The sequence below is a fragment of the Ochotona princeps genome, chromosome 5 (assembly GCF_030435755.1).
Source record: "Ochotona princeps isolate mOchPri1 chromosome 5, mOchPri1.hap1, whole genome shotgun sequence".
Lineage (NCBI taxonomy): Eukaryota > Metazoa > Chordata > Mammalia > Lagomorpha > Ochotonidae > Ochotona > Ochotona princeps.
The window spans coordinates 102,702,541-102,729,964 of NC_080836.1; the positions used below are offsets into that span (position 1 = coordinate 102,702,541).

Below are 27,424 nucleotides of genomic sequence, written 5' to 3' on the forward strand. Positions count from 1 at the left end.
ATGCTGCTCATACTAAATCCTTCCCAGTGATGAAGACACACTTAGCAGCGTTCTTCAATTCCCTGGCACCACCACTGCCCAAACTCACCCTCTGGTTGTGTCTCAGCCGAACCACCAGCTCAGCTTGCCAAGATCTCCGCTGGTCTTATCTCTCCACTCCAGAGTGGGACCCTAACATACATGTGTGATATAAAACTGTCCAGAAGGAGTCTTCCTGTGTTTCTGATGCCTTAGAGGAGAGTGTCCAAGCTTGTCAGTTTCGATGTCTCGACCTGTGTGAAGGAAGCATGTTACTGAGAATAGTGTTAAATCCCCAAACATCAGTGGTTTAAGAAGAAAGAGGTTTAGTGCTTTCACACATGAAAGCAGGCTGAGGTGCACAGACCAGGATGCACAGGGGAGCTGCAGGTCTCCAGCTCATGCTATTGGGGCCTCCAGGTCCCTGAAGAGTTCTGGGGATGGGGTGAGGCAGCTGTCACATGCACATTCTGAGAGGTGGCCAAGTCTCAGCCCTTGGAATATTCTCCCTGGAAGTCACCAGTGGCACTTTCCCTGTGTCTTATGGGCTGAAACCTACACAGGTGCAGGCTCTGTGTAGTGTAAGGAGGCTGAGGGTGTGGTCCCTCAACTAGGCTGCCCAGCTGAAGATTGGAATTCTTAATACTGTGAAAGAAGATGCTAGCCTGCTGGGTTGTAATGCAGTCTGCCTATCCCATCTCTCCATCCACCAGTCATCTTCCTCCTGCTTCCAGGCCCCTTGAATTCAACCCCATGTCTTCAGCCTGTTACTATCATCATAAGGCTCATACTGGACCTTCCCCATGTCACTTCCCCCTGACCCTGGCAAGTGTTGGACCTTTGCCTGGAATGGCTTTCAGCTTGCTCATTTCTCTTTGAAACACCTGTTCCATCTTTCAAGCCCCGTGCCGCCTCTTTGGTGGATATTTTTGTTTTACTCCCTCAATAGCGACAGCATCTTTCTCTGCTTATGCACGTAGCAGTGAAGAGCTCCTGGCTTCGACCTGGCACAGCCCCAGCCGTTGTGACCATTTGGGAGTGAAGCACTGAGTGGAAGACATCTCTGCCTCTCCATGTCTCTGTAAACATCTAAACCTTTCTTTTTTTCAGAGTTCTGTAAAGTCTTTAGGACACTAGAGAAGTCACTGTGGTGGTGCATCAGATTAAGCTGCTGCCACTGAAGCCCGGACCCATATGAGGCATTGGCTCAAGTCCTGGCTGCTGCACTTCTGCTCCAACTCCCTGCTAATGCATCTAGGAAGGCAACGGAAGATGACTGAAGTGCTTGGGCTCCGGCACCCACATAAGAGACCTGGATTAAGCGCCTGGCTTCAGCATGGTCCGCCTTGGGGAATGAACTAGCCAGTGGAAGATCTCTGTCTTTTCCCTTTCTTAAAACTCTGCCTTTCAAATTAAAAACAAACAAACAAATACCTTCACAAAAAGTGAGGGAAAATGCATGGTATGAAAACACCATGCTGTATTTCATTTTGTTTTGTTTTGTTTTTATCAGAATAAGCTTAGCTCTTACTCTCATTATCTCCAAGTTTTCAGAAGCACCATCCTGTTTCTGGGGTGGTTCCATTTCAGAGACTGAGCGGCAGATGCTGATACTGGGCAAGCAGCTCAGCTGTGCTCCGTCTGTGAGCGCAGGTGTCTTTCTGGTCCTTGACTGGCATGGCTTTCTGCTTCCTGTCCCCTACCAGGAATCTTTTGTTGCCTTCTTCACTCCAGTACACACTATCCTTTCACATCTGATGACTTTTGAATCCTGAACTATGGGTCTAAAATCAAAGGCAAATTCGGATGATGCTCCTCTTTTATGGACAGGGTGATCTACCATGGGGAAGTATGTGTTTGCTTTTATTTTTGGGAAAGAAGAAAGAATCAGTGGGCAGTGGGTCCTGTGGTAGGAAGATTTCAGCAAACAGTGGCCCACTCTTAAGCCCCAGGGGGTCTGCTCCTGTCAGTGTTTCCAGAGTACTCCCTGAATGCTAGGAGCTGGCTTGAAGATGAGCCTCGCCAGTCCTGAACAGGATTTGTTTTATTTATTTGGGCCTTGGTTTTGTCTAAATGATGAGAGGTGTAAGTCTCTGTTTGCTCTCTGGAGTGGGTACTGCATGAGTTGGTCACAACCCCTCAAGTATGGAAACTCCACTGTGGTCGGAGAAGAATATTTGGTGAGAGAAATCTGGTGTAACAAGTGGAAACATGAAATGTGAGGTGTTCAAAAGCGTGTCATTTGCTGCTTTTGTTCGTAAAGTGTTTTTAACACTCTTGGTCCCGAGTCCAGCTGCCTCTTCCTGGGGAGATGCGTTTTCAGTTTCTTGGGTGAATGTGCAAATTATCTTTTGTTTGTTTGTAAGAAAGAAGTTAAGCATCAGAAGAGTTGAAGTTCTTTACTTTTTAAGTAATGTTAACAAGAAAAGCCAGGAAAATCAGGGCTGTATTTATTTATTTACTTAATACATAGAATCTGCTTTCCCCCCTTTTGTGTATTATGGCTGCCACCAAAATGCTTTTCAAGTTAACACTTGTTTTGATTTTGTTTTAGTTCAGCAGATGTGCATGATATTATTAACCTATCTCTATTCTTCACTGTGGGCTGTTATCTAACATCAGGTTTCTGGTATTTTAGCATGCAGACTATCTGATTTAACTGAACGTAGTTTGATGCTCACCACTTGAATGGTGTTTTGCTTGTGAATGTTATTGAAGAATCGAGTGTGACCTGCTGGGGTTAGGTGCTCCATGAGGAGCATTAATGCAGGTGTGTGGCATGACTGGGCCTTGGCCAAGTCGCCCGACCACTGTAGGCCCAACATGGCATCCTCCAGTGAGGGTGGGAGTAAATGGCATGCAGAAACTTTCCAGATCCAAACTTTAAAATCCCATCCGTCGTTGTGCTTCGTGGATATCACAGATTGCGTCCTTCTCTTATTCATCTAGGCGAAGAGCATGCTGGCACACCAGATAGAAAAGAGGAGAGCACCTCCACAGCCCCAGACACAAGAGCGGTGTCGGAGAAGGCGCTGCAGAGATCAGCGAAGGTGATGACACATGGATTCTCTCCCCTTGTCCAAACGGCTGTGACCCGAGCCATGTGACAGGTGTCTCTTGTGGTTTGGTCAGGACTGTATTTGGTCAGTTAATCAGAAAAACCAGTGAGTATTTTTATAACTTTAAACAGATTGGTAATGAATGCACTTGCCTGCTTTGGAAGAAAGGGCAACACAGTTTGTGCATATGCGTTTTGTGTTTTCCTCCTAGCTTAAACCACATTTGTAATGCAACATAGATGATTTCCAATTTTGGTTCAGTATTTACTTATTTTTAAAGATTTATTTCTTTGAAAAACAGAGCGAGAGGGAAAGAACAAGAGTCTGAAAGAGAGCAAAAGAGATTGTCTATTTGCTGGTTCACTCCCCAGATGGCTTCAAGTCCAACAGAGAGCAGCCAAGACTCAGACCTGTACTCATGTTGCAAGCTGCAGCATACCGTGCTGTGCCACAGTGCTTGCCCCAGTTCTGGTTATTCAAAGTGGAGTGGAGTGAGAATGTAGACTCTGGAGACAGAGGATGCACATTAGACTTCTAGATGTTTAGTGATATTAACTCCATTTTTAAAATTATTGGCACTCCCATGTCAATTTCTTTTTTTTTTTTTTTAAGATTTATTATTATTGGAAAGCCTGATATACAGAGAGGAGGAGAGACAGAGAGGAAGATCCCCCATCCGATGATTCACTCGCCAAGTGAGCTGCAACGGGCCGGTGCTGCGCCAATCTGATGCCGGGAACCAGGAACCTCGTCCAGGTCTCCCACACAGGTGCAGGATCCCAAAGCTTTGGGCTGTCCTCGACTGCTTTCCCAGGCCACAAGCAGGGAGCTGGATGGGAAGTGGAGCTGCTGGGATCAGAACCGGCGCCGATATGGGGTCCTGGGGCGTTCAAGGCGAGGACTTTAGCCGCTAGGCTGTGCCACCGGGCCCACCCCATGTCAATTTCAAGAAAAAAGTAATTTTGAAATTTTAATGCATCTTTTTTTAGTTTTTTAAAAAGTATTTAATTGTCCTAGAAGTGATTTTCTTTGCATTTGTGTTTCATGGTTTTGCGTTGGTTCGTGATACTTTTTTTGTCACATATGCGGCATGCACACAGCTGCAGAGTCAAACACAGCCTGCTCTAGCTATACACACAGCTCCGGGTGGCAGACGTGATGTGCAGCAGAGAACAGCATGGCTTCACAGCTCATGCTTCAGGTGCCAGTGGCATGTGTCAGTGTGGTTAGCATAGGGATGCAGTGAAGCTGCTCTGCCCATCGGGTTGGTTAAGAGAGCATCTCTTATGCTACTTGTTAATGGAGGACTTTCCAGATGCTGTATACATCACTCCCATTGCTATCATGGCCTACTCATCTGGGTAACTAGTCCAGTGAACACTTTGAGGACCAACCAGGTAGCAAGCAACATGCTAGGCATGCACGACTGTAATGAGTGGGTAGCTGAGGACTACACCTGAGCTCACGCACCTGTTGTATTTGACCTATGCAGTATTTAAGATTTGGGGTCTTATAACTTGTATTTTAACAAAACAAAGGTGAGGTTGATCTTGTGGCAGCCTGGGTTCAACTGTTGCTGGAGCGCCTAGGATTGAGCCCCACCTTGCTCTCCTTCCAGTCAAGCTCCCTGCTAATGCACCTGAGTCCCTGCCGCCAGTGGGGGAGAGCTAACTGGAATTGCTGGCTCCTGGCCTCGGCTTCCTCAGCCCTGACCATGAGCGCATTGGGGAGTGAACCAAAAGATGGAAGACCACACCCTCCCACTCTTCTGCCTTTTAAATAAAAGCAGAAAAATGAATATGCATGAAAAGTTTTTGTTTAAATGGGAATGTTCACATAAAAATTATACTTTTGACTTTTCTTGCCGAGAGAAAACACCTGGCAACACCGGACTATGTTCCTAAATGACTTTAAGTCAGAGCTGAGTAGCAGCATCTCCCTGTCTCTAGAACTTGCATTCCCTCATTCACTGTGGCCTACAGCCCAGTCTGCTCCTTCCTTCCTTCCTTTCCACCTCCCCATCCCTTTTTTGAGATCCTGTTTCTTTATGTAGTCAACCAGAAATTAAAACATAAAACCAACATGTATATGCAAAACTTACGCTATGGGAGAGCCATTTCATGACAGTTAACAGTATGTGAATCCCAGGTAATACCAGGTTGTCTTCAATTAAAATAAAAAAGTGGGACTTCTTGTTTGGACAAGATGGGATAGACTTGATTTTTTGCCCTTTCCGCTAAGTACAACTGTAAAATCTTGCTGAAACTGAAGGTAACCACAGAAAAATTCACATCTTTGAATGAAAAAAAAATGCAATTACAAATAAAATATTTGCTAGGTGGACTCAAGAGTAGCATAAATATAGAATAGAATAGCATTGAATTGGTTAACTTCAGGAGAGAGAAAATAGATTTGAAAAGAACATCATGGAACGTTCTTCTCCACATTGGGATTTCTAAAATTACATCAAGTGGACAGCCCTGTCTCTGGGGGTACTGATTCAGCTTTGGCCACTGGGAGCATCCCTCTCACCTTTCACACCCTACTTTTCACAACCAAACTTGAGAAAAGGGAAGAAAAGGAGGTTGGAGGTATTTGCCCCACCTGCCCTATTCAATGGTCCTCAAGGACCTGCATTCTCAAATATGTAAACAAGTATGTTAAGAACATCAAAAATTAAATTTTAAAAAAAGTTTTAAAAGGTGCTGGCACAGTGGTGCAGCTCGCTGATCCTCTTCCTGCAAGCACTGGCATCCCATATGGGCACCAGTTTGTGTCCTGGCTGCTCCACTTCCCATCCAGCTCCCTGCTTGTGGCCTGGGAAAACAGTTAAGGACGGATCAAAGCCTTGGCACCCTGCACCCACATGGGAGACTAGAAACAACTCCTGGTTCCTGGCTTCAGATGGGCTCAGCTCTGGCCATTGTGGCCATTTGGAGAGTGAATCAGTGGATGGGAGATCTTTCTCTCTGTCTCTCCTTCTCTCTGCAAAACCCCTTTCCAAAAAAAAAAAAATATAATAAATCTTTTTTAAAAATGGAAGATAGAGTCTCAGGAAACTGTGAGACAATAAAAAGATTCAGTGTTTACATCATTGGAGTGCTGGAGGGAAAGGGTCAGGAGAGTGGGCGCCAAGAATGGCCCAGGGATGGGGGAATGTCTTAGTGACTGCATTCTCAAAGAAGTCATCCAGCATCACCATGTAGCAGTGTCTATATGGTTGTCACGACAGTTACTTGATGGTTAGAGAATTATCAGTGGCCGAGTGGTGCCAGGCCTGGGGACTTATAGGGTGAGTGGAGTGAAAGGACAGGAAGGGTGGCATTGGACAGCATAGGAGGCTCAGGGAAGCAGAAGAGGGTTCAAGATTTAAATGTCTCACAGACTCACAGGGCAGGAACGACTAAGGCCCTAGGAACCTTGGTATGGAAAAGTCTGTGGAGGGTGGCAGAGAGGAGTAAGAATGCTGTGTGATGGATCAGCCTGCGAGGGGAGTCAGGGTTACATCCTGTCCAGGACCTACTAGGGTAAGTCCAGGAGGATGCATGCTGAAACAAAATGGAGGGGGAAGCCATTGGCAGTGAAGAGATACAGAAACCTTTGAGGAAATGATGTTGAGTGGGTGAAGTTGAGAGAGTCAGACTGTGCCATGTATCACAGAGTGGCTGGAAGACTGGTCAGTGGAGGACACTCCCAAAGAGGGAGCAGCCCAATTGAGAAACCAGTCCAGACACATTCATGAAGCTAGAGGAAGATGGGATGGTCCAGACATAGTCGTGCAGCCCAGGAAAGCCTAGGTGGTTTCATCTCAGCTATGTGTAGGAGGCAACACAGCCTCTGCCCCAAGAGGCCAAGCCCTGAGTTCTTTGGGCAGACAAGCAGGAACAAGGCAGAGTCCAGCATTTTCTTAAGAGAGGGCACAGCAATGTTTCCAAATAGAAAGGTGTTTTTCAGGAGGGAATGGGGACTTAGGAGGGAATGAACAGGGCATATGCTAGAACTGAAATTGGGTGAGAAGACAGGCATTTTCCTTCGAAGTAGTAGTCGAGGGGACTTGAGCGCAGGGGCCACACACTCTACTGGACTGGCTGCAAGCTGCTGTTGAGTCAGAGATGGGAGCAAGGGAGTACAGCCAACTTAGTGCAGTCCAAATGTGAACTGTGGGGTCTGGTAGAACAATGGCAAGTAACTCATCAAAGCACTGAAACCACTCATGCCTGCAGTCCAGGAGGAAATAGAAAGAATGCCTATTACAGAAGGTGAGGGTTTGCTTCTTCTTCTTCTTCTTCTTCTTCTTTTTTAAGATTTTTTTTGAAAGTCTGATGTACAGAGAGGGCGAAAGACAAGAGAGGAAGATCTGACCGTTGATTCACTCCCCAAGTGGCCACAATGGCCGGAGCTGTACTGATCCGAAGCCAGAAGCCTGGAGCCTTTTCTGGGTCTCTCACATGGGTGCAGGGTCCCAAGGCTTTGGGCCGTCCTCAACTGCTTTCCAAGGCCACAAGCAGGGAGCTGGAGGGGAAGCGGGGCTGCTGGGATTAGAACCGGTGCCCATATGGAATCTCAGTACGTGTAAGGTAAGGACTTTAGCCACTAGGCCACCACGCTGGGCCCAGATTCACTTCTTTTTTAAGATATATTTTTATTTAGTTTAGAGGCAGAGTTACTGAGGGAGAAGAGAGAGAGAGAGAGAAAGAGAGAGTAGGGGAAAGAGAGAGAAATCTTCCTCTGTTAATTCACTCCCAAATCTCTGCAATGGATGGGGCTTGGCCAAACCAAAGCTAGGAGCCAAGAGCTTCAGCCAGGTATGCTGCTTAGGTGCAGGGGCCTGAGGACTTGGGCCATCTTCTTTTGCTTAACACAGGCTGTGGCTTAATCCCTTACATCACAATACCAGCCTTGAGGATTCACCTTTTAAAAAATGTTCCTCTCTAGGTGGGTGTAGAGTATACACAATGGTGTGGTAGCCTGAGTCTTGCCCAGTAAATTAGAGACTGGGTTTAATCTTAGAAAGAAAAGGAAGATTAAATATTTATTTTTTAACTTGTTAGAAGCATAACTAAGAACTTTGTTTAAATTTAAAGATTTTTTAAAAAATGCAACTACTGTGTTTTTCATGTCAGTTTCTGGTATTATTCAAGTGAAAAAGTGTAGTGTATAACAAATACCTGAAGCTCTACTTTCCTGCTAGTGTCTCCCATGTCATAAGCTAGGTCTTGGTTAGAAAAGTGATTTCGAGCCCGGTGCAGTGGCCTAGCAGCTAAAGTCCTTGCCTTGAACGTGCTGGGATCCCATATGGCCACTGGTTCTAATCCCAGCAGCCCCACATCCCATCCAGCTCCCTGCCTGTGGCCTGGGAAAGCAGTCGAGGACAGCCCAATGCATTGGGACCCTGCACCTGCGTGGGAGACCCAGAAATACTCCTGGCTCCTGGCTTGGGATCGGCTCAGCACTGGCCATTGCAGTCACTTGGGGAGTGAATCATCAGACGGAAGATATTTCTCTCTGTCTCTCCTCATCTATATATATATCTGACTTTGTAATAAAAAAAAATAAATCTTAAAGAAAAGAAAAAAAAGTGATTTCATCCCATTGGTCCGTTGTTGGAAAAGGCAAGAGCATCTTGCAGATGGACGTTTACGGGGTTGCCTAAGTTGGTACACTGTTCACACAGCCATGGAGCCTTATGGGAGCCACTCCATTTCCACCCCCAGAAGTTACTGCGTCTGGCCAGTGGCTCTGTTACCATCCTGCTGCCTTTTCCGGCTGGCCCCCACGTCTCCTGGTGAACAGTGCTGACTCTGTCTTGGATGTTTCAGGTGGTCTACATCCTGGAGAGGAAACATTCCCGCGCAGCCACCGGCGTGCTCAAGCCCTTGGCTGATAGGAACAGTGAGCTCTTCAGGAAGTACGCCCTGTTCTCGCCGACAGACCACCGAGTGCCCAGGATTTATGTCCCTCTCAAGGACTGTCCTCAGGACTTTGTGAGCCGGCCGAAGAACTACGCCACCACGCTTTTCATCTGCCGCATCGTGGACTGGAAGGAGGACAGCAATTTTGCCTTGGGGTAGGTGATCTCCATCGAGAAAAACCGTGGCTCACAGGCAGAGCTCCACTGTGGTGACCGTTAGGTGAATGTTTTGTGTGTCCCGGGCACTAGTTCTTTGTTGGAGCACAGTGCTGAGGCACTTTGGTCCTTATTCTTCTTAGCTGCCATCTTCACTGGTCACCCAGAGCTCTCTTGAATCACCAGGCAGTTCTCTCTTTTGGCGTTCGATACGAGCGTGCCATGAGCCTCTCACTTCCTGGCATGTCGCAAATGCACCGTGTTGTTTGGATGCTGCAGAGATCTGTTGTAGCACATAGCTCCTCCTCTTCTTCAATGCCAATGCTAAAAAATATGCGAAGTTCGGGCATGTGTAGGGATGCCAGCTCCTCTGCCTTAAGATGTGAATGCAAAATCAGGTTTGAATGTTGTGCTTTTGTTATCAATCTGTCGTTTTTGATTAGCACCAAAGGTCCCCTGTGGCAGTAAAAACGAAATCACCTACAATAAGCAGCGGGAAGAGCATGCTTTTGTAGCAGCTGTCAGAAAGCATTTCTAACACAAATTTACATGACCTGGTCCCAGAGCTTAGCGGGTGGTCATTGTGTTTTGATTTGAAGAAACAGAACTTGGCTGTTCGATCAAATGTTGTGCCTGTTTTCTTCTCACCAAGCAAAGTAGATTTAAGTTTCAGCTTGATTTTTAGGCCTCACTATTATGGGTGGTGTTTGGTTTGTGTCTGTTTTGACAGATTTTGAGTGTATTTCAGTGACTTGTTCATTGATTAACTTGGTCATTGAACTTGGACCCTCCCAGAATGGTTTTGACGTTAGGAAACGAACACTGAGTTGAAGGCCGCAAAGGGCTGCTTTAGTCCGCCTGGTCTGTGCTTCATTCCAGATGCCCAGTGCAGTAGGACAAGTCTGTGTGTCCCATTATCACCACTTAAGAACCCCTGCCCCGAGCTGCTTTCCCAGTGAAGAGTATTGTGATATGGAGGATCCCGAGCTGCCAGGGAACACTTTCTTTTTCCAAGCAGTGTGACTTCAAGGTCATCACTTTGAGGCCCTCTTGTCTAAAAGTGAAGTCATTCTTTTGAACCCTAAATAGTCCTTCTCAAAGGCTTGCCAGTTTCTCACCCTCCAATCATGAGGTCTGATAATGGCTGCGCTGCCTGGCCTCTGTTGATTGTGCTACCACACTCGGGTTGGCGGTGAGAAGGGAAGGCATTCACATCCAGCCAGGAAATCCAGCCATGTCCTGTATCTGCCTTGTGTCAGGGCCCATTGTGTGCACTTGACTGGACTGCTTCCTCGCTTTCAGGCTGCAAGGGTGGAGGCCTGTGAGCTTCTCTGATTCCTTGAATGGTCTTAGCGGTTCCTTTTCTCCAGCCGAACCATTACATCATCAGGGACCTTTTCTTATGGAAAAGTGCAACAGCCACAGCAGAGGGAATCAGGCCTTTGAAGGCCACACGTTGGCTGGATTTGCTGAAAGGAATATGTTAAAATGATAATCGTTTATTAATCATGTGGTTTTCAGAATAAAAAGACTTGAGGCTAATCATGTTTAGATGGAAAATTGCTTATCCATTCTCTTGTGTCCTTCAGTAAATGAGCTTTGTACAAGAAGTCTGTTGAGGCCAGCCTTGTGGCATAGTGCAACACAGCATCCTTTGTGGGTGTTGGTTTCAGTCAGCTGCTCTGCTTCTGATCCAGCTTCCTGTTAATGTGCCTGGAAACGCAGCGGAGGAATACCCAGGCGTTTGGATCCCCGTCGTCCGTGTGGGAGAGCCAGGTGAAGCTCCTGGTTCCTCCAAGCCCAGACTTAGTTGTTCACAGCTGTCTAGAGAGTGAGCTAACACATGAAGGATCTCTTTCTCTCCCTCCCTCTTTTTCTCTGTAACTTTCAAAAACAAATAGAGAAATAAACTTTAAAATATGCTTTCTAAAAATCTTTGTTAAAAAGAGAAATCTGTTCATGCTTGAGTGGTGAGACTGGCAGTAATTCAGAACTGCTGAACTGTCAAAACCTCTTGAGCAGGACCCTCAGAGGATGCCCCACATCAGGGTCCCTGGGGTGGTGTCAGGTGACTGTCCTCCATTCCAGGGTGCAGAGGCGTTTGGGAGGCTAGGAGTGGCTTCTCCCCTTATCTCCCTACTTCCCCCAGATACAGGAAGGAAAAAAGAATGTGGAAATGATGGTCTCACCCACCTTCCTGTGGCCCTTAACCCTTATCACCCCTATTAACTATGAAAAAATCATAAAAGTAAATAAGTAAATCCAAAAAAAGTGAGAAAATTTATTGTAAGAACTGTACATGGCAGGTTTTCATGGTGCTGTTCTCAGACGGCGTCCATCATGTTGGGTGGGAGGCTGCAGCCGTGGAATATGATGGTGGTTGTCCTGCTGCTCTGTTTTGGCTATCAGCTACTGATCTCTGGGAACTGAGGTCTCTGCTACCCAATCAGAACATGCTGCAGGCTGCCTCTGTCCACCCAGGTTTTCTCCCTCATCTTTTCCTGCTGGGTGGAAGTGTGTGTCATCAGCTGCCACGGCCATTATGCCTAAATCCTGAGCTTTTCTAAGGCAGCTTCCTTCTCAGCTTCTTCCTTGTTCCTAAACCTCTACCCTTACAAGCAGTGACCGTTCTGTGTCTGGGTAATTGCTACTAATTTTTTTAGTCCAAAGTTATTTACCTCTTCCATAGACAGATTCAGTCCATCAGATTTTGTTCAACTGTATGTCACTAGCTGAGAAATACAGAGGCAATGAACAAGCTGTGTTTTCTTTATTCAAGGAGGCTATAACCTAGTACAGAAGGACTTGAAAATAAATGTTGTAGAGTTAATCTGATTTTAACAAATGGGATGCCACTTGATCTAATTTAAATAAAAGTGGATGTTAACAAAATAAAGGATGGCTCACAAAAACAAACACATGACTAAATGGTGATTCTAGAGCAGGAATTGGAGGAAGTCAGAACCCAGGGCAGCTAAGGAACTTGCACTTCTCATTCAGCAACAACACGCTGTCTTCTCTTTGCCTGGTTGCTCATGGGCTGTGTTACTCTGCTTCTCTCTGCATAATAGCTATATATACCTGCTTGTACCATGCATGGCATCTAAGGACCCAGCCCGTTCTCCCCAGGTCACACTGAAGTCTAGATCTTGCTACAGAATTTCTAGGGTAGATAATCTTTTTGGTCTAACTTAGAGTGTTTTTCCCCTCACCAGAGATCCAAACTTGCATGACCCATCAACTAGTTAGCAGGACTGTGGGAGTCAAGTCTAGGAAGAGTGAATTGAACAGCTTATCTCTGAGCTGTAATGCTGGTTCAAAGTTGAGTGTTCTGAGTTCCTCCAAGGGCATCAAACAGGGTTCAGGAAGTTTAGAGGTGAGTGAAGGGGGAATTTCAAGATCATTTAGTAGAGAACAAGGGCCTCTCTGCTAAAAGAGCGCCATAATGGGGAGTGTAGAGTGGAGAACAGGGATGACTGGCGACAGAAGGTCATGATAGGCTGTCGCAGTGAGACACATACAGTGGGAGACGCAGGAATAAAGGGGCTACAGTGGAGAAAACAAGAGTGCAAAGATAAAGGGGAGAGTAAGAGCAGATTCTTCTAGATGTGTTGACTGACTAGAGAGGGACCATGAAGGAGAAGGACAGAAACTGTAGGAGCTCTCAGGAGAGAAACATTCCCATCTACCAGTTTAATCCCTAAATGCCTGGGCCAGGGAACCCAGCTGCTTGAGCCATGACTGCTGCCTCTGCGGGTCCACATTAACTGGGAGCTGAGTCGGGAACCAGAGTTGGGGAGCAGATCCACATGCTCCCATATGGGACACAGGCATCTTTACTGGTTTTGTGCCCATTTTACTAAATGTCCACCCACTAATGTCAAGTTTAGAGGTACCGATATTTAACCAAAAGATTGACTGAAGTTAATACATTAATAGCTTTGCTCTAAGCATTGCTTCTCTGGCACCCAGTGGTGCTTTCATTCATGGGAAGCTCACAGTATCACAGTATTGGAGATGTCTAGTTTTCATGAAGTTATTTTCCATTTGGTTCTAAAGGGTTGCCCTGACAGGCCTCAGCTGAGTCTTGTTCATTTTTCCATATATCACATCTACACATTTTCATGACCCTCAGTTCTGAAATACCAAAACTCCACAGATGAAGTGTGGTCAGAGAGCCCATGCTGTTCTATAAGGATCATTGCTTTTGGTAACACACTACAATGTATTCAATATAGACTGCCATGGTCATTGTCTCCTAAATGCTTCATGGTTTCTTCTTTTGAAATAGGTAAGGAGAAAACAGAAGTTTTACAGCAGCTATTGTGAGAAGCATTATAGTAGGTTTTTTGGTGACTGAAGAGTAGCTGAAGATAGATAACATACATTGACCTAAGGCAAATTGGCATAATTGTTAATAAAATTCAGTCACTTTAGGGGATGTGGAAGGAGAGAAAGTGAGTAAGTCAGTGCAGATATAACAAGGTTGTGAAATTTAAACTTGAAATGAGGTTGCCTTGCTTAGTGGGAGGCTGTTGGAATAGGAGAAGATGAGGTGTAGGACTGCTGGGTTCAGTGAGGTCCGTGGGAAACGGACAGGTCGAGGTGGAAGCAGAGAACGGGGAGTTCTGATGGCTGGGCCGGGTGATGGTGAAGGAAGTGGGTGGGTGGGACTGGTCTGTATCTACGTCTAGCCTGGTACCGATGGAGGCAGTTGCTTTGTTCCATCCAATTTTGTTAGTTGGTGAATATCTTATGCAGTAGATATGAGTTAAGAATATGATCAAAGTCACATTAGATACAGTGAAGCTGTATTTCGTAAGAAAATTAAATGGGTGGTAACAATGGTAAGTAAATAGGAGGCATGTGTGTCATTGAGGCATAAGATACAAGATAGCAAACTGCTAAGAGGATCTGCCAGGCTTTCCCCATTGCACCCTTTGCAGAGCAGAGTCCCTCGGCAGAGATTATTCCTGCAGGAGGAGCTGGCTTGCACAGTGCTCTGGCTTGCATTAGCTGACTAGAGTTTTCCTTTTCAGGGGGAGGACAGAAGCTGGCTAGTACACAAAAATGCCACTCAGGCTGAGGAGGGGGCTCCTTTATGGTGACTGTTGGGCTCCACCTGGTGGCCTGTAGGATCAGCTTTGGAAATGGTCCCAGTAGAGCACAGGGAATGCAAGAGGAATGGTCTTGATGCCAGCTTCCACTCCTGAATCATTCCTTTCCTCACCACTCACCTTGTGTAGTCCTTAACACTTCTTCCAGAATTATCTTCTTCACCTGCAATTTCTAATGCACCTTACTGAAAATGTTCCACAGTCTAAGAGAACCCTAGACACTGTCAGCCTTTGGCTGTGCCTGTTCAGTCCTCTACCTCTTCTTCATGCTCCACATGTCTACATTCCTAGGCGTCAAGGCCTTTGCCAGAAAATTCCATTATTACTGAATCTTGCTTTTCTTTGTTTTTCCTGATAAAACAGTTTTGCTGCAGTCCCCATTCCTCATTAACCGCCTGTGCTGTGTCATAATGCTGAGCCACAAGAAGGAAAAATAAGTAGTTCTCGCTTCTTGATTGTGGAAAATGATGTACAAAATGTACAGGCAGACATTGTATATTTACACAACTTGGGTTTTTTTGTATTATTGCTGAAATTCATGGCCTGGCATAAGTGATGCTTGATTGTGGCCCACCTGTAGGCACCCAGGGATATGATTCCATTATATCTGTTTGCCTGGAGGTTCCACCATGTGGACCACTATGTATGAGAGCTTTTATAATGATAATGACAATCATTACATTAATATCTTTGTTTCTGCATTCAGCCTAATGTAAGGTCAGTGCTTTGTAAGAAAAACAGCAGAGAAAAGAGGTTGAGTGGCTGACAACACTAATTTTCTTTAAAGGCAGACAGGCCAATTTGAAAAACTATCCTGTCAAAATTTCTTGCTGTTACTAGTCCCTTCTTGTGTTAAACTTTTCCCTTGTAGGTCACCCAGGACAGTGGAAATAGACACTCAGTTGCAGGAAGTTAGGAATGTTGTCTCAACACTGTCAGGGTTAATTTTATAGCAGGACTTGGTTGTAATGTCATTTACAGTGAGTGGCCCAGTGTTCATGGAGGGTCTCTGATGAGTGGAAAAGCTCGAGGTAATGGTTGTTGTCAGTTCTCTGATGAGGCTGGCATGTGGCACACTGGCATCCATATGAGAGTGCTGGTTTGAATTCCAGGTACTCTGCTTCCAGTCCAGCTCCATGTTAAGGCACCCGGAAAAGCAGTGAATGATAGCCTGAATGCCTGGGTCCCTGCTACCCACCTGGGAAGCCTGGCTGGAGTCCCTGGTTCCTGGTTTCCGCCTGGCCCAGCTCAGCTTGTGACAGATACTTGAGAGTGAGCCAGTGGATAGAAGATGCCGCAGGCTTTCTGTGTCACTCTCTGTCTCCCATTCTCTGCCACTCGGCATGTAGAATAAGTTTTAAATGAGTAAGTAAATGAGTAAATATATTTCCCTATTGAAGAAAGCTTTCTGTCCCCATAGCTACATATTATTGCATTATCAAAATTAAATATTTTAAATTTTTATTGTATATTGTATGTTTTCTATTGAAATTGTCCTAGCTATGCCAAAGGCAACAAACATTTTCTAAATTCTATCCTTAGAAATAATTACTATTAATATTTGGGTATTTATTTTGATATTTAAGGGCGAGTGTTCCTGTACAGCAGATGAAGTCACCTCTTAGGTCACCCACATCCATATTGGGGTGCCTGGCCCTAGGCCTGGCTGCTGTGTGTCTAGAATCCAGCTTTCTACTCCTGCGCCTGGGACCAGGGATAATGGCACAGTGCTTGGGTTTGTGCCACCCTCGTGGGAGACCTGGGAGTTTCTGACTGCTCGCCTCAGCCTGGCCTGACACCAGATGTTGCAGCCCCTTAGGAAGTAAACTAACAGAAGACACCTCACTCTCATTCCCCTTTCTTGTTTCTCTCTCTCTCTCTCTCTCTCTCTGCCTTTCAAGTAAATCTTGAAAAAAAAATTTAACAATTTCAGTGGCCTTAAAATCAATAGTCTTTTGCTGAATGTCATCTTTTTTAAATTTTTACTTTTTGAAACATTTCATGCTCAGTAATTTGGCTGTCAGCTTATACTGGAGAAGCAGTTGTGAGTATCCAAGGGGGAATGGGTAAGAAGAGAAGGAGAATGCAAGCTTTTTTGGAAATGTATCAGTCTTAGAAATCATCTTGAATTTTGTTGTGTTTTTGATCCTCTGAAACATACTTGAGATTGCATTATTACAGTTTCTCTTAGGACTTGAAGACATTGGTATAAATAAGATTGGATATTTAAAGTCAGGACATTTTGTACACATTCAGGAAGTTGCCAAGCTAATAATGTTCACTGATGGTTGTAAAGAGGAGTTAATTTTGTGAATACATGAAAATGTGACGGTCTCTGGTTGTGCACTTTCTCTTACATTTATACTCATTAACACTTCTTTTCCCATTTAAAGTTATATTTATTGAAGTAGACATTTTGGCACAGTGGGTTAAGCCACCAGTTCTTATACCTTCATTCCCATGGCAATGTCCGGTTTCATAGCTGCACTGCTTTTTGGACAATTTCTTGCTCATACATCTGGGAGACAGCAAGTTACAGCTCGAGTACTTGAGTCCCTCCCACCCATATGGAACACTCAGATAGAATTCCTGGCACCTGTCTTTGACGTGGTCCAGCTATGACAGACGTTTGGGGAGTGAACCAGCAGGTGAAAGATCTATGTCTTTGTTTCAAATAAATACATGGATACTTTAAAATGTTTATTATCTTCCATTTCAAAGTTTGCTTCATAGATGAAATAATACATATACTACATAGAATTTTTGAAGCCTTATGTTAAAACTAACCCATGGAATCACCACCCTGGGTAAGAAATACAACATGAGCAGTATTTTTGAGGTTCCTTTTGGGTTTTTCTCTGTTCTAATGTTTAGCCTTGGCCTTGAAAGCAAGCAGTAGCTCAAACATGCTAATTAAAGTGTGCTTTTTAAAAGCAATTGTCATTACTTATGACACCAAATGATGTTATTTGATTTTGTTCATTTTTAAACCTGATAAAATACCATGTTTTTTTAGGACTTTTTGCATTTTTTCACTTAATGCTTCTAATATATGGTGATACTTTACAAAGTTTGTAAAAATTGCACTTATTTTGGTTCTACTACTCCACAAACTTTTTTTTTTTAAGATTTATTTATTTTTATTAGAAAGTCAGATTTACAGAGAGAAGAAAAGACAGAGAAAAGTATCTTCCATCTGCTGGCTTACTCCCCACGTGGCTGCCGTGGCTGGACATGAGCTGATCCGAAGCCAGGAGCCAGAAGCTTCTTCCAGGTCTCCCATGTGGGTGTAGGGTCCCAGGACCTTGGGCCATCCTCCACTGCTTTCCAAGACCACAGGCAGGGAACTGGATGGAAAGTCTCCACAAACTTTGTTAAAGACCCTCATACATATAAATATATTTCACTTATTTTAATGCATAATGTCTTCATTTCCTTGAAATATCGCATACTTTATTTGCCCAACAGTAAATATTTGAGCTGAACGGAGAGTTTTTGTTATGTTGCACTACTACTAGAAAATTCCCACTGCCAGCTGCAGTGTCTCTAGGCTCCTCTTGAGACGGCAATGATTGTGCCCCCTGCACATGCTTGACCATAGCTTTACAGCCAATCCATTTTCGAAGGCGATCATACCCATTTTTTGCGCTAGTAGCAGTGTAAAGAGCTTCTGTTGCTTCACATGCTTATTAATACTTGATGTTATTGAATACTTCAAATTCTGCCAATCAGAGGATAGAGCATTATGATTTTATTTTCCCTAATTAGTAATCAAATGGGTGATCTTTTCACATTTTTGGTGATAGGTTTCCTCTTTCGGGGAAAAATAACCTAACAGCTGATTTTTCGTTGTTGTTTAAATAATTTTTAAAAAAGATTTATTTGTTTGATATCTTCCTAGGAGTGCTATTGCTGGATCATACGGTATGTTGATTTTGAGTTGTTTGAATGTTCTCCATACTGATTTCCATAGAGGCTGTACCAGCCTGCAGCCCCACCAGCAGTGGAGTAGGGTTCCCTTTTCCCCGCAACCTCACCAACAAGTGTTGTTGGTGCTTTTATTCATGTGGGCCAGTCTTACTGGCGTTAGGTGGTACCTCATTGATGTTTTAATTTGGATTTCCCTTATTGCCAGGGAACTTGAGCATTTTTTCATATGTTTATTTGCCATTTGGGTTTGTTCCTTTGTGAAGTGTCTGCCCATTTCCCGTGCCCATTTCTTGAGTGGCTTGTTTGTTTTGACATTTTGGTTGTTTTGTAGCTCTTTGTATATTCTGGAGATTAGCTCTCTATCACCTACCTAGTGCGCGAAGATCTTCTCCCATTCTGTGGGTTGCTTTTTTACTTTGTTGATTATGTCCCTTGCTGTACAGAAGCTTCTTAGTTTGATGAGGTCCCATTTGTTTATTCTGGTCTTCATTTTTATTGCTTTTGGTGTCCTTCTTAGGAAGTAGGGACCTACCCTAGATCTTGCAGAGTATTTCCAACATTTTCTTACAAAAGTTTGAAGATTTCTGGAAGTAGGTTTAGATCACTTGTTTTATGAGAAACCAACATGCACTCCTATGTTCATAGCAGCACAATCAGTAATTGCAAAAACATGGAAGCAGCCACATGCCCATCAGCAGAGGATTGGGTAACAAAGCTATGGTTCATCTACTCCATGGAATACTACTCAGCTATTAAAAAAAACAAAATGCAGTTCTTTGTGGCCAAATGGGCCAAACTGGAAACCATAATGCTAAGGGAAATGAGCCAATCCCAAAAGGTTAGATACCACATGTTTGCCTTAATTTAAGATGATATGATGTTATGTATAACATGTTATGTTATGTATGTTATATGTTGTGTATAAACTAAAATTGAAATGTCAATGAGGTGGTCACAGAAGGTGGCTAGAAACTCGCATTTACTTTTAACATATTGGTTACTCATTACTATGTCAATTAATTCCATAATGATGTAAATTTTTGCTGATGGTATGTTGGAGCTTTCAATTGACTGGGATGATACTCTGCTGGCTCTGTCTTCAGACCAGAGAGGGTATACCTAAGAAGCCGTTGAACTTGACTGGACAATAAGATGTTGGACTCTATGTTTGGTATATGCTTGCAATGGGGGAATCTCAACTGAACTTGAGCTGTGGTTATGCAACAAGGTGGAGGAATCCACCATGGTGGGAGGGTTTGGGGAGGGGTGGGGAGAACCCAAGTACCTATGAAACTGTGTTACATAATACAATGTAATTAATGAATTAAAAATTTTTTTAAAAAAGATTTATTTGTTTGAAAAGTGGAGTTAGAGAAAGGGAGAAAGAGGGAGGGAGAGCTTTTCCATGTGTTGCTTCATTCCCCAAATGGCCACAGTGGCCAGAGGGCAGGGCGGGCTGGTTGAGGTGGGGTTGTTGGGAAAGGCAGCACAGAGGTGACTTTGTGCTCCACCAGTCACCTGACAATCTTGTTCTCTTGGCCGAAGAGGTACCCCCACTTGACTGTGTCTCCCCCGTAATCATGAGAGGATATTTTGGGGACGATTTTTTGGAGACTGTGCCATTACTCCAGTTCTGCTTAAAATGTTGCCTTGTTAGTTTAGCGGTCATTCATGATTTGAACCATTGTAATTGGATCGTCTTGAGGGTTGTTTTTTTTTTTTTTTTTTTTTTTTTTTTTTGAGTTAAAATATTCTAGAAAGTTATTTTTTAGTGGCCACTGAAATGGAAAGTCTCTTTCCTCAAGCTGATGAGTTGTCTTTTCATCTTGTTGATAGTATCTTCTGAAGAAAATATGTTTGAAGTTGTGTATTCTCAGTTCTTGCCTCTAGTATGGAGGATTAGAATTAATTTTTGTGTGCACGATAGTGTAGCAGTTAAGGTCCTTGCCTTGAATGCACCAGTATCCTGTATGAGCACCAGTTCTAATCCTGGCAGCTTCCCATCCAGCTCCCTGCTTGTGGCCTGGGAAAGCAGTTGAGGACGGCCCAAATCTTTGGGACCCTGCACCTGCGTGGAAGACCCAGAAGCTCCTGGCTCCTGGCTTGGGATCGGCTGGTCTCCAGCAGTTGCGGCCACTTGGGGAGTGAATCTTTGGACGGAAGATCTTCCTCTCTGTCTCTCATCCTCTTTGTATATCTGCCTTTCCAATAAAAATAAATAAATCTTTTTTAAAAAGAATTAATTTTTGTATAGTAGTTCTGTATCCAGTCATCCTGCTAAATTCCTTTGTTTTACTTTTTTGGATGTAATTTGGATGTAATTTACTAATTTGGATGTAATACACTTTCTGTGTATATATATATTCACATCATTGATAAATAATGAAAGAGTTATTTCATCCATTCTAATTTCAATAACTTTTACTTCACTTTCTTATATTTTTGAACTAGTAATTCACAGTTGGGGCAGAGATATTACCGATACAATAACTGATTACAAGTTCAGTTTTGGGTAAAATCAGTGAAATTAGACATTGGTTCTTGTTCCTAATTTTTTATGTTTAATTGAGTTTCCTACTGTAGCAGCTGATTGCTAAAACACTTGAGAATTCACGTAACTACATTTCCTTGGGTTTTTTCACTTTTATTATTTATTGTCATTTTTACTTTTATTACCCTTTTATTATTCTTATATTTACTAATATTATCCTTATTTTCTTTGTTTTCCTTTGGAGTGTCAAGGAATAACAGTTTGCTTCTTTTCCAAGTTCAGAAACCTTATTTGTGGGGCCTGTGCTGTGCATACCAGCTAAGCTGCCAGCTGTCACACTGGCATCCCCGTGTGGACATTGGTTTGTGTCCTGGCTGCCTTACTTGTGCTCCAGCTCCCTGCTAGTGACGGGGATAAGCAGCTAGGATGACCCAAGGACTTGGGTCCCTGCACTGACATGAGGCTTATTAGGCCTTGCCCAACCCTGCCTGTTGTGGCAGTTTGCGGAGTGAACTAGCCAATAGATAATATCTTTCTTCTCTCTGTTAAGTAAATCTTTTTTAGAAAAGCCTCATTCTTTCATTCATATTTCTGTTCCAACAGCATGTAGCGTGCAGCCCAGATGCCCAAGTCTTAGTGCCTGTTCTTTTTTTTTTTTTAAAGATTTTATTATTATTGGAAAGCCGGATATACAGAGAGGAGGAGAGACAGAGAGGAAGATCTTCCATCCGATGTTTCACTCCCCAAGTGAGCCGCAATGGGCCGGTGCGCGCCAATCCGATGCCGGGAACCAGGAACCTCTTCCGGGTCTCCCACGCGGATACAGGGTCCCAAAGCTTTGGGCCATCCTCTCCTGCTTTCCCAGGCCACAAGCAGGGAGCTGGATGGGAAGTGGAGCTGCCGGGATTAGAACTGGTGCCCATATGGGATCCCGGGGCTTTCAAGGCGAGGACTTTAGCCCCTAGGCCACGCCGCCGGGCCCCTTAGTGCCTGTTCTAAGGGAGGGTCCTCCTCGTTTGTTGAGGCACGATAGTGGCCCAGCTAGAAGGAGGCCCAGGCCAGGGACGAGGGATAACTGAAGGGGATTGGTACTATTGAATACTAGTTATCATATCTTGGTGCCCCCTTTGTACAATTAATTAACCAGTATTGATTAATTCTTAATGAAAGTCTGTTCTTTATTTGGATCTCCTTTAAAAATATATGTGCATTTTTGTGTGTTCAAAGATCCCACATTATTAGTTAGTTGTTGCCTTATGTTCTTGGCTTTGAAAACCAACTAACTAACTTACTTTCTTTCTTTCTTTCTTTCTTTCTTTCTTTCTTTCTTTCTTTCTTTCTTTCTTTCTTTCTTTCTTTTGAATTGCATGTGAAGCAGAGTCATAAGGATCAGCGTTAGGAGGATAGGAGAATTCTATCCGTCACTCACTCCCCTGAGGCCTGCAACAAATGGTAGTGGTCAAGCCAAAGCCAGGGGCGGTGAACGGTATCTCACGTGGGTGGCAGGAATGGAAATACTAAATCCACTGCTGCGTCTCCGGGTACACATTAGCAGGCAGCTGGATCAGGGCTGGAGCAGAACCCAAACCTGGGCACTCGAATGTGGATGTCAGTGTTCCGCACGGCAGTTTAACGCACTGTGCCATGACATCTACTGTCTAGGTTGCTTCTAGAGAACAGGATAGGCTGGTATGTATTGCTTATCAGTGACCATATGTCAACAACTGAATTGCCATTGTTTCAGATATGAAATAGAAAAAAGGCTTGGCAATCAGTTAAACTGACATTTGAGTTACATTATATGAAAGGGAAAGTTGCCTCATAATCCATTTTAAATGAAATTTACACTAAGGTTAAATTTAAAAGATAAAAGCAAACATTTCTGTAAGATAAATATAGACCTTCTAAATCAGTTCCCTGGTAGGTTTTGCTTGCCTTCAGCCCCCATGGTACTCTGCATTTGAGAGTGACAGCCGAGTGGGTAGATGGCATGGGACTCTCGGGGGCATCAGAGGCCTTCCAGCATGCTGACTGTTCAGATTTTTATCTCCAACCGGCTGTCCAGTCTGTGCTGCTGTCAAGTATGTCTCCAAATGGAAATCTATGATAAATTTATTTAAATAAAACACTTGAGAAATGTTCTCTGAAACTTAGTAAAATAAATGTTAATTACTACTAATAGGAACTTGGAGTCATTGGTCACATTTGGAAACCATAACTAAAATATAATTTTGGCTTTATAAACCATGCTGTAATTTCAGTAAACAAATTGAGATTCTTTGGATTCAGAGTCTAACTGGGTGAGCATCTCTGCCAGAACACAACGCACCACATGAAAGGGAAGCCAGAGCGTCCTTGTCTCCGCCGTGTCAGGGCCCGGAGGCCGCAGCCTGGCTCAGCACCTCCTGTGCTGGTGTTGTCGCCCCGCTCTTCACCCGAGCCCCCACATATGTGGATCCAGCTCTCAGCACTGTCTTCTCGGGGAGGGGGAAATATCTCCGCCTCCTGCTAGCCTCTAATTTGCCACCTTGGAGGATTTTTCTTAATTTATTTAATTTTTACTTCTTGAAAGACTGAGAGACAGACAGGAAGAAAGACAAAAAGGTACAGAGAGTAAAAGAGAGAGAGAGAGAGATCTTCCGTCCATTGGTTCACTCCCCAAATGCCTGTAACTGCTGGGGCTGAGCCAGGCTGAAACCAGGAGCCATAGCTCCCCCTGGGTCTCTCCCGCAGTGCTGCCTCTCCGGGTGCTAATTAGTAGGAAGTGGGGTTGGAAGTTCCATGCGAAACGCAGGCCTCCCAAGAAGAATCTTATTGTTGTGCCAAACACCACACCACTGTTCTCTAATAATTTTCAAAAATGATGTATGAGAACTACAGCCCCTGAGTTCTCACATTTGGAAATCTCTATCTTGAAGATCGGTCACTTGACGAGAATGTCCCGGTGCTGATTCTCTGTATTCCTTTTGTTCTGTGATATGATATATCCATTTAAAAGAAAACTGTTGAATGTTTTTCCATTTCGGGAAATAGTCTCTGTTCCTCATAGCTAGTGCCTTCCTATAATACCAGCCACGCCAGGGTGGGATCTCCCTGGGTTGTCTCCCACATCTGTCTTTTTGCTCCTTACAATTTTTTATTCTATTTACTTTCCAATTTTATTATCTGGTTTTTAAATTTTATTTTTGATGATGTTTACGTAGTTGATTAGAGTGGGAAGGGTCAAGGATCAGGGGAAAGTAGGTGAGACTGTTGTTTCTAAATTTTCTTTTTCTTCTTCCTGTATCTGGTGGAAGAAGGGAGAAAAGCAAAGAAGCCGCACCCAGCCTCCCAGTCGCCTCAGGACCCTGGGATAGGGAAAGGCCCCCCAAAGTCATCCTGGGATCCCCAGTGTGGAACATGCTATGAGAGCTCTGCTCAAGTGGTTTTGATAGTTCTGAAATGCTGTCTATCTTGCCAATCCAAGAATGAGGAAATCCTCCCAAGGTCCATTGGCTGGCATAGTTCACCTAAGAGTCTCCATTTGCCTAGACACTTGCTGTCAACACTTGGCTGGGATAGTTGACCAGTTTGTTCTGCTCTCCTTCTGCTGCTGTGGTACCAGACCTCTGCAAGCCTCGAATGGACTGCCATATCCCCATGTGCATCTAGGCAATTTGTTCACTACTCTGTCTGACCCCTTGAGGTGGCCCAGTGTGACAACAGACCCTGTGATTCTCCCCATGGTTGGAATTCTGAGTCCAGTGGTTAAGTTGAGGGGATCCCCAAGGAAACTTCATCTGACTCTTGTGTGTGCTTACCAGTACAGGGTCCCGCTCAGTCTGTCACCCACATCAGCCTACTCACACACTGATAGTTGCAGTTGCTGGGTTGTTCTGTCTCCAGCCCCATTTCTTACACAAACCAATGGATGCTGTGGCCCAGCACAATCCTGTCCACCACACATTCAGCTCTCATGTACACCAGCAGGAACTGCAGCCTAGTTGGAGCAACCCCCCCCCCCAGTAACCTCCACCAGACCTACCCCCAGCCCTTGTTCCTGTGCTTGCCAGTATGTGCAGCAGACTGATCCAGTCTTTCCCACATCCCATTCAGCTCTCATACATATCAGTGGGCTTTGAAGCCCAGTCAGCCCCACTATCTGGCCCACACTTATGCCAGCAGGTGCCACCATCTGTCTAGCCAGACCAGTGGGAGTTGTAGCCCATCAGAAAGCTACCCACAGTTCCCCTACTGGGCCAGGGGATAAAGTCAGTTAGCCTAGCCTGGCTGTCCCTCAACCCAACTCATATGGAGGTCAACAGGTGGTGTAGCCCTGCCCAGCCTGGTCTACCCCCAATCCCAGTTCTCACGCTCACCAGTGGGAGCAGTGGCCCAGCAGGGGAACACTCTCTTCAGCCTTCCTACCAGATTCATCCCCCTGGCTTCCACCCCCACATGTGGGTCTCACATGTGCTGTTGGGTACTGCAGTCCAGTATGACATGAACCACCTCACCTCAGCATTTGCCAACAGATGCTGTAACCTGGCCCAGCCCAGTCTGATTCATGTTCCAGCTCATGCAACCTACCCCGGCTAGCCCCCAATCCCAGCCCTAATGTGAACTGGCTGGTGTTATGGCCCAACCTGGCCTGGCCTGCACTCCATTCTGGTTCTTAGATCTGCTAGTGGATATTATGAACTGGCCCAGCCTGGCCGGCCCCCAAAACTGGCCCTGACGTATACCAGCAGGTATCTTAATCTGGCCTGTTCTGTGCTGCCAGCCTTGGTTCTTTTGCTCACCTGCAGGGACAGCATCCCGACAGAGGAGTTTCCCAAGCTCCTCTATCAGATTTCCTCCCAGTTGCAGATTTCACATACATTGGTGGGTCCTTGGCCCAGACTGACTTAATCCACCTCCTGTCCTGTTAGGAACAATGGACTTGCCCAACCAGCCCACACCCATTCTGGTTCTTACTGTCGGGTGTTGTAGCCCAGCCACACCTGGTCCATACCCAGACACAGCTTTCACATGGTTCAGCAGGTGGTGAGACCTAGCCCAGCCCTGCACCCACCCTGGCTTTCATGAGCACCAGCAGGTGCTAGATTCTAGCACACTCTGGCACACCCTGACCCAGTCTGCACCCATCCTGAGGGACACTGCAGTCATGTCCAGCCCAGATCACTGACCCCATTCTGGCTCTCAATTTCACCAATGGAAACCACAACCCAACCAGGGCATCTCCTTGGTTCCCCAACCAGGCCTGTTCCCAGCCACAGATCTTGTACATGCCAGTGGTTGTTCTGACCCAGCTCTGCTTAGCCTATCCCCTGTCTTGGCCTTTGCCATCAGATGCTGCAGCCTGACCTGTCCCATCCCGCCCCCAGTCCCAACTCTAGCTGGTGGCTGCTGCAGCCTACGCCTGCCCAATTTGCTCCCATCCCTGGCTCATGCAAAGCTGTAGGTGTGATAGCCTAACCCAGCATGACCCACATTCCAGCCTGGTTTCTGCACTTGCCAGTGAAATAAAGTTGACTTGACCCTGCCCAGTCCACCCCCTCCAGGACCAAGTCATACGCTTGCTGATGGGTGGAGCCACTTTACCCAGCCTGACCAACACCCAGGACTGAATCACATGCTCACCAGTGGGAGCTACGGCCCACCTGGGGAGTTTTCCAAGTTCCCCCACCAATCCTACTCCCAGACCCAGCTCTCACATACGCTGGCGGGTGCTAGGCCCTTACCTGCTGTTTCTGTCCCAGTGTTGTATGAGCTGGTGAATGTTGTGGCCCAGCCTGCCCCACACCCTATTCTTGGGTGCGCCTGCGGGTGCTGCAGCCTAGACCAACGTGGCTTGTTCCCAACCCTGATACCCGTGAGTGTCAGTGTGTTCCATGGTCATACCTAGCTTAGCCCTTCACTACTTCCAGCTCTTAAGCAAACCAGCAGAAATTTGCAGTTCCACAGGAGTGGGCATATGTATTCCCCACAGAATATGCCCCCAGATCTGGTTCTCTCATGTGCTAGTTAATGTCGTGGCCCGGCTAACATTACCCATCCCCTGTTCCAACTCTCACTGGTGGGTACTGTGATCTAGCCTTGCCATGTAGGCCCCCAACTCTAGCTTTAGAGTATACCAGTGAGTGATGCTCACTGGTGATACGTGCTAACTAACCCAGCTTAGGTCTCCCATGTGATCTGGTACATCGGTCTGACCCATAAAAGTCTTCCAGCTTTCCCCGTCCAAACTGCTTGGTCTCAGCACCCTCACTTACCTGCAAGTATAGTGGCCTTGTCAATGGGAGTCCTCAGAAGTCGTTCCTGCAACATGCTCCCTCAGCGGTCCTCCCTCCCTCACATTCTCTTGCCAGTTTTTCATTAGTTATTTCAGTTTATTTCCATGCTGTCATGGTTTTATTGTTTTTTCCCCCTACCTATTTCCTGAGTTTCAAAAGCCCTGTTTTCATTTCCTTTTGTCTCTGATTTACTCCTAATGCACTTGTGTCTTTGCTTCAAGTCCTTGTCCTATAGTGCCAATATTTTCATCAGATTTTGAGTTCTTCTGAATTTCTTTAATCATGATTGCCATTTCTGTGACTGCATACTAATAGAATACATTTCTACCATTTCTTCTTATTGTTAATTTCTTCCTTTTTACATGTAGAGTTTAAAGAGATTTTTTAAATTGTTAAATTAATTTGGGGGTTGACATTATGGTGCTGTAACAGGTTAAGCTACCCCCTGAGATACCAGCATGCCATGC

General features: G+C 45.0%; 1 protein-coding gene across 3 annotated transcripts in view; it reads left to right on the forward strand.

Annotated features, from left to right (window-relative positions):
- Positions 1-27,424, forward strand: part of DIS3L2 (DIS3 like 3'-5' exoribonuclease 2) — a 371,962-nt gene that overhangs the window by 169,642 nt on the left and 174,896 nt on the right. For all 3 annotated transcript variants that reach the window (XM_058665113.1, XM_004577199.2, XM_058665114.1), the window contains exons 7-8: positions 2,968-3,068; positions 8,897-9,144. In XM_058665113.1, coding sequence (XP_058521096.1) covers positions 2,968-3,068; positions 8,897-9,144 — 349 coding nt within the window. The remainder of the gene's footprint in view (positions 1-2,967; positions 3,069-8,896; positions 9,145-27,424) is intronic.